The sequence below is a fragment of the Clinocottus analis genome, unplaced genomic scaffold (assembly GCF_023055335.1).
Source record: "Clinocottus analis isolate CAN_PGR_092001 unplaced genomic scaffold, fCliAna1.0.p SCAF_5, whole genome shotgun sequence".
Taxonomy (NCBI): Eukaryota; Metazoa; Chordata; class Actinopteri; order Perciformes; family Cottidae; genus Clinocottus; species Clinocottus analis.
This window is the reverse complement of record NW_027176207.1, coordinates 10607675-10617236: the sequence shown is the minus strand read 5'-3', so window position 1 is coordinate 10617236 and position 9562 is coordinate 10607675. Positions and strand designations below refer to the sequence as shown.

Here is a 9562-nt window from a genome sequence, read left to right as displayed (position 1 = left end):
GCAGACAGTTGCTCAGATCATTGTTCATTCAGGCAGCCACATAAAGTACCCTGTGGGTCAGAGTAGGCAAAGCTTTGAGCTAAACTGCATGTTCATGTGTAGCGTTCTATAATTATGTGAGCCGAAAGGTCTTCTCTTCCGTGTGATCTGTTCAAGGTTTACCACCACTGACACATTTAAGCCATGCTAATGCTGTGGCTCCAAGAATGGCAATGTCGCTTCTTCAACGTCCACTCTAAGTTACTTTAGTATTGTCATTGTGAGCAAATTAGGATGCTGATGTTGGCATTTAGCTCTATGGTTCTGCGAGTGAGAACATCTCACAAAGCTGCCAATCTTTCTGTGTTGTCCATGAGTGATCCAAAACTACAAATATGTTTCATTCACACGTGGTTCGTCAGCGTTATTCAGCTGTCTCTTCTCTACAGATGAGCACCAATTGATTTGTTTGCTCTGTTTTCCAGAGTGTTTGAATGTAGTTAGAAACACAAATATAGTTTCTGACACAACACAGCGAGCAATGTTACAGCGCAGATACAGAGACAGTTGTTTTCGAACATTAATCTAGGATGATGAAACATTTAATAAAGCTGCAGCAACACTCTAAAATGGAGGATAACACACTGAAATCTTTGATTCAGCTTGCACAGCAGATGATGAAGACCTGTTTTAATGCTATTTCTTCGATTTCCTGGCGAAAATCTTTTCTGCGAAAAGGTTAACAATGTGTCCAACTGTTTCTGACTGTTCCCCGTTTTGTTAATGTGCACATGAACTTTTGTTACCCTTTAGAAAGATAAAGACATATTATGTAAGAATAACGCAGCCACTTGGTGTGGTTCCATTATTCTTATACTATACCACTTCTATCCTTTTCCGATGTGAGGTCCTCGGACAGGAATGTCCTGTGTGTTCAGATTCTAAAGCCCTCCAAGGCAAATTTGCAATTTGTGATTTTGGGCGATACAAAATAAACTGAATTGAATTTGTGGGCTGAGTTGAGACTAAGATGGAGTAAGAGTCGTAAATAAATGTACAGTAAAAGTGCGAGTGAATGTATTGACTTAAAAAGGATGCTTTTTCCCCCGCAGAAAGATTGTGTTGAATCCAAGGGAAAAAGCCTTACGGTTTCATGGCGGCACGTCCTCGTTGCCTCCATTTCGGCTCCTCACTTTAAACCTTCCTCCTAATTCGAATCAGATATCTGCTTGTAATGAGTGTAATGAAGCCTGATGGAGTTATGGCACTGAGAAGACGGCTGGTGTTAAATGGTGCTTACAGGGAGGTACTGTAAGGCGTGTGAGCTGGTGCGTGATGGATGCCATGCGCTTGGATGGTGATGGTAACGAAAATCAAATCATGTAGTTGAGACCTTCTGCTTCCGAGGCAGAGTGAAAACAGAACAAATGGTGTATGCATCAGTTTGGTGGGAACATCACACATTTGCATTTCACTGAAGGTGTCTCTCATGTTTTAGTTTCCCCGCATGTTTCACAAAAATCACCCACTGTTCTTTCTAGCAGTGCTTCATTTCTTTCCTTCCACTCTCCCTTACTCTTCTCTGCTTTTCTCTTGCTGAGTCTTAACTCTTCGGGGATTCACACAGAGAAATCAATTTTGCTTGGCCTCTTTGCCTTTGGAAGGGAACATAGGCATATATAAATATTCACATGCGGCTATTTCAGATCCTCAGCTTGGGGAATGAACTAGTGGATGAGCTGTTCTTCTGTTTGATCATGAAGCCTGTATACATGTGTCTCTATGGATGTATTCTGTCTTTCCCTGTGCATCCCTCTCTTCCCATAACTCTTTCCTTACTACCTTGTTTTCTCCGTAAAACCCTTCCTTAACTTCTCGCATGCTTCTGATTGTCCTTAACTGCAGCTTTATGTCTTTTGACTTTCTTTTAGTTCGCCTCCTATCGCCTTCCCTTTGAAACTTTATTCCCTTTCTCCTTTGTATGATCTTTTTTGTACTTGACTGTTTCTTCATTGCCTTCACTGTTCTATTGTTTTACTATCTTTCTGGTAGCTTTCTTTCTTTTTATCGCTGCATTTATTTGTCCCTCAGTTTCCTTATTAAGATCCTCCGTTGATTCATTGATCACTTTGTTATTGTTTTTTCTTCCTTTCCTTATTACGTTGCTCCTTTTGTAGTTTGTCTCTCCTTCAACCTCAATGGTCATTCAATAATTACATTTAGTAGTAAATCCCTTCATAATTAATGTGGCTTTACCAGTGTGACTTCTGCTTCATAACCGATTCATATTCCATATTCACTCTGAACTCAGTGAGACTGAAGCTCTGATTCAAAGACAGCTCCTTCACATGTCGTGTCTTCACGTGGGTAAACACACGTAAACTGGAGCCCAGGCTTTGTTTGGGAGACACATGCAGTGATTGACGGACACAACTTGGAGCTGATGCTTCAGCCACCCAAACTATCTCCACTTCCTCTCCCCTGGCTGCTGGTCTGCTTGGTACTGATAACTACTTCCTGGGTTTCTTCTGCAGACATCTCCACCTCTCTGCCTTTAAATCCTTGTGCTTTATAGTCTCTCTCTCTCTCTCTCTCTCTCTCTCTCTCTCTCTCTCTCTCTCTCTCTCTCTCTCTCTCTCTCTCCTCTCTCTTTCATTGTCAGCTTTGTTTTACAAACAGAGCTGTGATACTGTCTCTCAGAGGCACACCTCTTCCACTGCCCTCGCCGGCTGTCAGGCTGGATCTGCTGTGACACTGGGCATACTTGGTACACCGGTGGACACGCACATCTAATACACAAACACGCACAGACACCAAACAATCCAGTGCCACGTGCAAACACTCATGCATAAATGTGAACACCGTGCGAGCGATCAAGGTGGACGCAGCACATGCTCGCGCTCCATTTGACCTCACCTTCACCTGACACAAGACACCTCGCTTGCGCCCCTCACAGCTAATACAGCTGGACAGGTGCGTACGTTTTTGAGTGTGTGTGTGTGCGTGTGCTGGTGCTTACAGTCATTCTGATGCATATTTTATATGAGGTTGCTGAGCGTATGAGTGAAACTAGGGCATGACGGAGGCCAAAACACATCCTGGTTAAATATGGGTGTGTTTCTCTCCCAGCAGTTGTTGATGAATTTGTACACTTATTCCATTACCTTTTTTTTATTTTTATATAAAACATTTTTTCTCTTTCTTTTCACTGTCTTATCAGTCAGCCTGAGGGCTCATTTTAGAGTTATTTGTATTTGCCACACACACACACACACACACACACACACACACACACACACACACACACACGCACACACACACACACACACACACACACACACACACACACACACACACACACACACACACAGATGTGCATGTTACTAAAGCGAGGCAAACAAACAGACCACCTCAGCCATTTGAGGACACTTTCTGTTTAATGTTATTTATAAACAGCTTTTGAGTCTGGCATTGTTTGATAACCACATACAAAACATTTGGGTTGCACAAAGGAAGAGAGGAGAGAAAAAGAATAAGGAGATAGAGTGTAAAGAGGGAACAACGAAGACGGATGAGAAAAGAGAGGAAAAGGTGGAGCAGGAGGGAGAGAAATGCAAGCAAGAAGGGAGGGAGGGAGGGAGAGGAGGTGAGGAGGAGGTGAGGAGGAGGTGGGAGGAGAAGACAGCGGGATGAATAGGGAGATAGAAAAGCATAGAAGAGGATCAGGAGGGGGTCAGTGTTGTGTTAAAGTACCGCATCTTGAATGACTCAGCAAAACAAAATGAAATAATGATAATAATCGTATTTAGTACAAAATAAAGTTCCAGCTCCTAGCTCCCTGTTTATTTTTCTTCAGGGAACTATCGAGACACAGCAGACAGTTTCCCTTATTTTTTTCTTTATTTTTTTTTTACAAAGGAAAAAAAAGAAAATCATCCTCACAGGAAGAAACAGACACAATTTACATCACCTCTGGGATCACAGCAGCACAAACAAGTTCACCAGAAGGGGTCTCTAATCCTACATGTCAGAAGAATGACACTAGTGACAGGCCTCTGTTCGTCCCCAACATTTAGATAGATAGACATAAAAAGGCGGGGCTCAGTGGGAACACACACAAGCAGGGTTCAAATGTGGCCCCTGGTCTCCGATTCCCATCCAAACCACACGTGTTTAGGTTGCCAGCAAACCATATTGATAACTTCTTGTGCTTTTGTCAGCATGCCATGATTTTGAAGTCATATTTTGCATACAAGGGCAGCTCCTTCTTAAAATAGAATGTATCACTTTGTAATGCTAAAAGGAATAAAGACTTTTAGCATTATTGGCTAGTTAAGGTACCCGGATGGCCCGTGTGTAACTGTACAGGGTTCACCTATCGTAGTTGAGCTCTTGAGACTTTAAGTGAAGGACTGAAATAGTTCAGGTCTGAAGTCATAACCTGCGGTGCTCTGCTCTGGGATTTGAAATCCCTGCGCTAACAGGGCTTAGTAGTTTGCAGTGTGACAGGAAGGCTGTGAAGGTGATCGGGCTTTGTTAGGGTTGTGTGTGTTTGAACCGCTCCAGTACACCCAGAACACTGTGTCCCATCGTCCTCTCTGTCCTTGTTATTTCCTGAAGAAGCCCCAGAAAGCGGCGGTCCTCTCGGATGTAGCAGCATTAATATCCAACTCTCCACTCAGTGCTTACAGATTGTCAAGTCCATCTGTTTTGTAGCACAAAAAACACACCAGAGAGGACAAGGACAGGAGTGAAGTAAGAGTTTGTCAGTCCCTTTTGCCCTGTGGTGATCATCCAATATTCTGCGCTGTTTGCGTTATGCAGTAGTTTAAACCATTGCAGGCTAAATATTGTCATGTTGCGCTTGGTCATCTGAACTACTTCCTGATTGTAGGGTTGTTTTTCCAGCATTTGAAACCTTCCTGTGACTATTTGGATTGAAATCATCTGTACTTGAAGGATCCATTTTGTCCGTTAGCCTCCACAGCATTGCAGAGGAACAGACGCACGTAACAGTTTCTGGAAGTCAGAAGTTTTGTGAGCCAGGCTCCAGCTTTTTCTTGGCTTCAGGCTCGTGGATGCCTCTGTTTTGTAGCCAGTAAATTTGAAGAGAGAATAAAGTCATCCATAACCTCCATAGTTTGTCCTTCTTGGCCACCGGCTCTTATTAGGCATTCTTAAAGTGTTGTTCTACCCGCATGGCTTTAGTGATTTTTTTGTTGTTATATTTTTTAGACACACACTCATACAATACAAACAGTTACACAGACATTCTTTCGCTCACTCATGCACACTGACTGTGACCGGTTGGCTCTTTACAATGAAATGTTGGTTCTGAATGGCTTTTAAGTAGAAGTGTTGCAAGGACAACAGACACCATAGAACTGGACTAGTTTGAAGAATTGCCAGGTATATATAAACACCAGCGGTGTTTTTAGAGTTTAAAGTAAAAAAGTAAAGATGTGCATCAAAGTGGGTTAACCTTTCTGTAAGACATGCAAGTAAAATGGCTTTATTACTAGATATTCAGTGATTCTAGTTATGACTGTTATGACAGTACGGTGATTCACTTTACTGCCACTTGTGTCTGCAGTATCTTGCTTCTGGACCTTAAGGTGCTGTTGAGTGAGCAGTGTGACAGTTATGAATGACTGTCTTCATCTCAGCGTGAGTGACAGATGGAGGGTGCACTGAGAGAGCATTATTGTGTGGAGGGCTAACCGTAGAGACAGCGCCTTGAACTGTTTTGATCCTTATTGTGTGTTTTTCTTGCTGTTACTTGTGTGAGTCATTGGTTTGTTATTTTATGTGGCTGTATAGGTTTTTTTTAAGAGCATGGATTTAGTGAAGAAATCAATGCCACAGAGACAAATAATATGTTTTCCTGATGTTTCCCTTGGTGACATCATCAAAGCAATAGGCTAAATTGTTTTCCCTGTTTTCCCATGTTTTGATTATGACTCATTAAGATTCCTGCTTTAATACATCAGGGTTACTTTGACAGTATATATTTGATAATGTTCTTATTTTACACAGTCATGTACACACACAGTTATGCACACGTGCCTCATTGAATTAGCCAGAACAGGGTGGTTCAGGAGAATGAATCATAAGGCTGGATCTCAGCGTAGGATGACAGAGTGGAGTGACAGCAGCAGAGCTGTTAGTAAACAGAAGGTATAATCTGCAAAGTGTGACCCTGCGTTGTTAGTGGCTCTCTGGACCCCACTCGGTGGGCCGACAGAAGTTCTGGGGATGCACTTGTTCTTCCTCCTTGCAGTTCCAGATAGATCGTACTTGCCTCCATCTGGAGTATAGTCTTTCTCTCCCCCCTCCCGCAGTACCTGCACCTCATTCTGGCCCCCTTTTGCCTTGCGGCCCCGGCGGGTACAGTTTCTGCGGCCTCCCTTTGGTGGCCGCGGCAGGGGCGAGGGTGAAGGCAAGCTGTACTGATCCCCGTGGGGCAAGTATGGCCGCTGATGGTGGGTGTGATGGTTTCTGTGACGATTCAGGTGGTTCAAAGACTCTCCGTGCTCCGTCTCTCCACCTGGGGCACCGTGTGTGTGGCCCTCGGTTGACAGGCAGCTCGGCAGCTCCTCTTTCTTCAGCGTTTTCAGATCCTTATCCGCCAGCTCTGGTGGTGAAACACACATCAGAGTTGAGGTGGAGCCTCTGAACCTTCGCAGCCAATCCCATAGTGACAGCGCCTTGCAGTCACACTCCCAGGGGTTGTCGTTCAGTCGAAGGTACTCCAGGGCCGGCAGGAGCGTCAAGCTGGATCCGGATAGCTCAGTGAGGGAGTTATTAAACAGGTACAGGGTGGTGAGGCGCCGCAGGTCATGGAAAGCTTGGCGGTCAACCCACTGGATCCGGTTCTGGTGCAGAAGCAGGCGGTCTAAGGAGCCCAGACCACGGAAAGTGTTCTGGCGAAGGCTCCACAGCTTATTGCCGTGCAGGAAGAGATGACTGAGGTTCAGAAGGTCGATGAACAGATCGTCCTCCAGGAACTCCAACTGGTTGTCCTGCCAGGATGTAGGGGAAGGATGGAAGGTAAAGACAAACAAGCAAACAGAAATGTAAAACGGGAGGCAGAGCATTGAACACCACTTTGATTCTCTAAGAGTAATTTAAGAGACATTCACTGTATTATGATTTAATGTTATTGGAAAAACATTATTATCTGTCCATGGATTTCAGCAGTATTCTTGTCTTAGGGTTAGACAGACGTTAGCTCACTTCCGGCAAGTACAGTATTACACATCCATCCATCCATCCATACATACATTATACAACACAAGTAATATGTTTGCCTTATTGTGCATAATACATTAACAAAGCACATGAAGTACAGGTATCATTCTGTATCATTCTTTGATGCAGAATGATCTGTACGGCTTCCAGACGGCAGTAGCTTAAACAATGGTGAGCGCTATAAAAGAGGTCAGAAAGGATTTTCTTTGCCCTTTGTAAACTTTATTGTGTCAACATGTTTTCCCATCAATAATGGAGATCCTTTGAGTAAAAGCTTTCTCTTAATACACACAATGTAGATAATGAGATCATATACCCAATCCTGCATTTCCATTTTTGTACTGCTATCAGAGGTGCATCCCAGAAGCTATAGTTGCTTTAATGTGAGGGCTGTTTTGAGCTATTTCCCCTGTACGCAGCTAGGATTTGATCATTGTCCAATTAAAATAAATCACAATATATAGTGAGCCCTGAGCCAGGCTGATTACACCATAATGTGATTGTGGTGGCAGATGTAACATACAGTAGAGATAAAAGCTGTTATCATGTACCTGTAGGTAGAGATACTGGAGATTATTGAGGCCTGCGAAGATGCCTGGAGGCAGGGTGATCAGGCCGCAGTGGTACAGGTGCAGGGCATGTAGCCTCCCCAGGCCCAGGAAGGTGTCTGAAGCAACCGCCTGCAGGTGCCGGTTGTCCCCAAGATCAAGCTCCTCCAGGCGGTCAAAGCCATGGAAGCTGGAGGGTTGTATGTAGGAGATGTTGTTTGAATAAAGCCACAACATGGTGGTGGTGGGCGAGAAGTGGCCGCGAAGCAGCCGCTGGATCTTGTTGTTCTGGAGGAAGACGCGCTCGCTCTGGGCAGGGATGCCCTCAGGCACGGCATGGAAGTTGTGGGCCTGGCAGGAGACGGTGCTCGGCGAGGTGTAGCAGATGCAGTGGCGAGGGCAGGGCAGAGAGAGATCCAAGCCACACAGCACCAACAGTAACTCCACCCCACCATAACCTGAGAGAGGAGAGGGGAATTAGAGAGAAAGGAAAGAGAGCAGGAGACAAAAAAAAACAAGCAGAATTAGTTGGAGTCATACAGCAGAGCTCCTGTTATCAGACACATCCTAAATGAAACACTCATTGCTCTCAGTTTACAAGGACAACAATGGGCATGGTTCAGTGCAGTCAAATTACAACGTTGACACAAATCTCTTCCAAACACACTGCATACACTCAAACATTCATGTATTGTTTTGTTAGCCCATTTTTTTGACCCTACTGTTGACCCTAAACCTTAACCTTGCCTTCCCTTCACTGTTATCTTCGTCTTAATCTCAAATCCAAACTCAGGGGACCATTTTGTCACATTTGGCAAAAACCTTGAAAACCCTTCATACAAGAGGCGCCTTCACCAGCACACACTATTCCTCAGATGCAGGGAAACAATGTTTTTAAAGGTAGTATGATTGTCACATTTCCTTTATGTTTTCCTGGGACCGATCTTGACGATGCAGCATCCTATCAAGCACCACACGATGTTATATCTTTTGGTTATCCTCTAAAGGCGACAGGAAAATCAATGTTTCTCCTGCTTACAAGTAAACACACACCTCATCTGTAATACATTCCCACAATAAGGGAAAGCGAGAAAGTAGAAGAGAGAGGGAGAGAGAGGAGATGGAGGATGAAGCGGGAATCATCTGCAGCATGCCTGTGAAGTGGATATTACTTTTTGTTTTCAGACTCCCCTCATCTCACTCCTTACTTATTTATTTATTAGATTTTTCCCTGCGTTGGATCACACCAGTGTTTGATGTATTGTGTAGCCAGAGAGGTAAAAAAAAAAGAAAAAGGAAGATGATGGAAACATGCTGATCTGGAGAGTGATTACGATACAATATGAACAGACTGTTCATGTGCATGTGTCCAGCTGTGAGTGTTTGTGTGCGTCAGTGACATGGACAGATGTGATCGACAGATGTCAGCTTGTCCAGGACGCTGCTGCTCTATAAAGAACAACGTGTTCTGAAATGTCAGCAAAGGACAGAGCAGCAGTGTCTGTGTAGCTTTGTGCACTTGTGTAACCACAAACACATATATGTGTGGTGTATTCAAGTCTCTCTCTCTGTATACGTGACATTTTATCTGGAGCATATTGTGAGAGCGGTGTCTGTTGTATTTGACAAGGCTGACCTTTTCATAAAACACACAGCTGTCCTCATGGCACAGCCCTCTGTCTTGTGGTACCAACAAGAAATCAATACTGTGCAGTCTTCTTTAATACTGTGTGAGTAAACATTTAGCAATAAAGATGGCGAAAGGAACAGGGGAAACAGAATTA

General features: G+C 43.9%; 1 protein-coding gene across 1 annotated transcript in view; it reads right to left on the bottom strand.

Moving 5' to 3' along the window:
* Positions 1-3641: 3641 nt before the first annotated feature.
* LOC137803097 (reticulon-4 receptor-like 1) overlaps positions 3642-9562 on the bottom strand; it is a 73625-nt gene continuing 67704 nt past the window's right edge. Inside the window, exons 3-4 of the mRNA XM_068601365.1 lie at positions 7782-8236; positions 3642-7001 (exon numbers count right to left, since the gene is read on the bottom strand). Coding sequence (XP_068457466.1) covers positions 6102-7001; positions 7782-8236 — 1355 coding nt within the window. The 3' untranslated portion in view covers positions 3642-6101. The remainder of the gene's footprint in view (positions 7002-7781; positions 8237-9562) is intronic.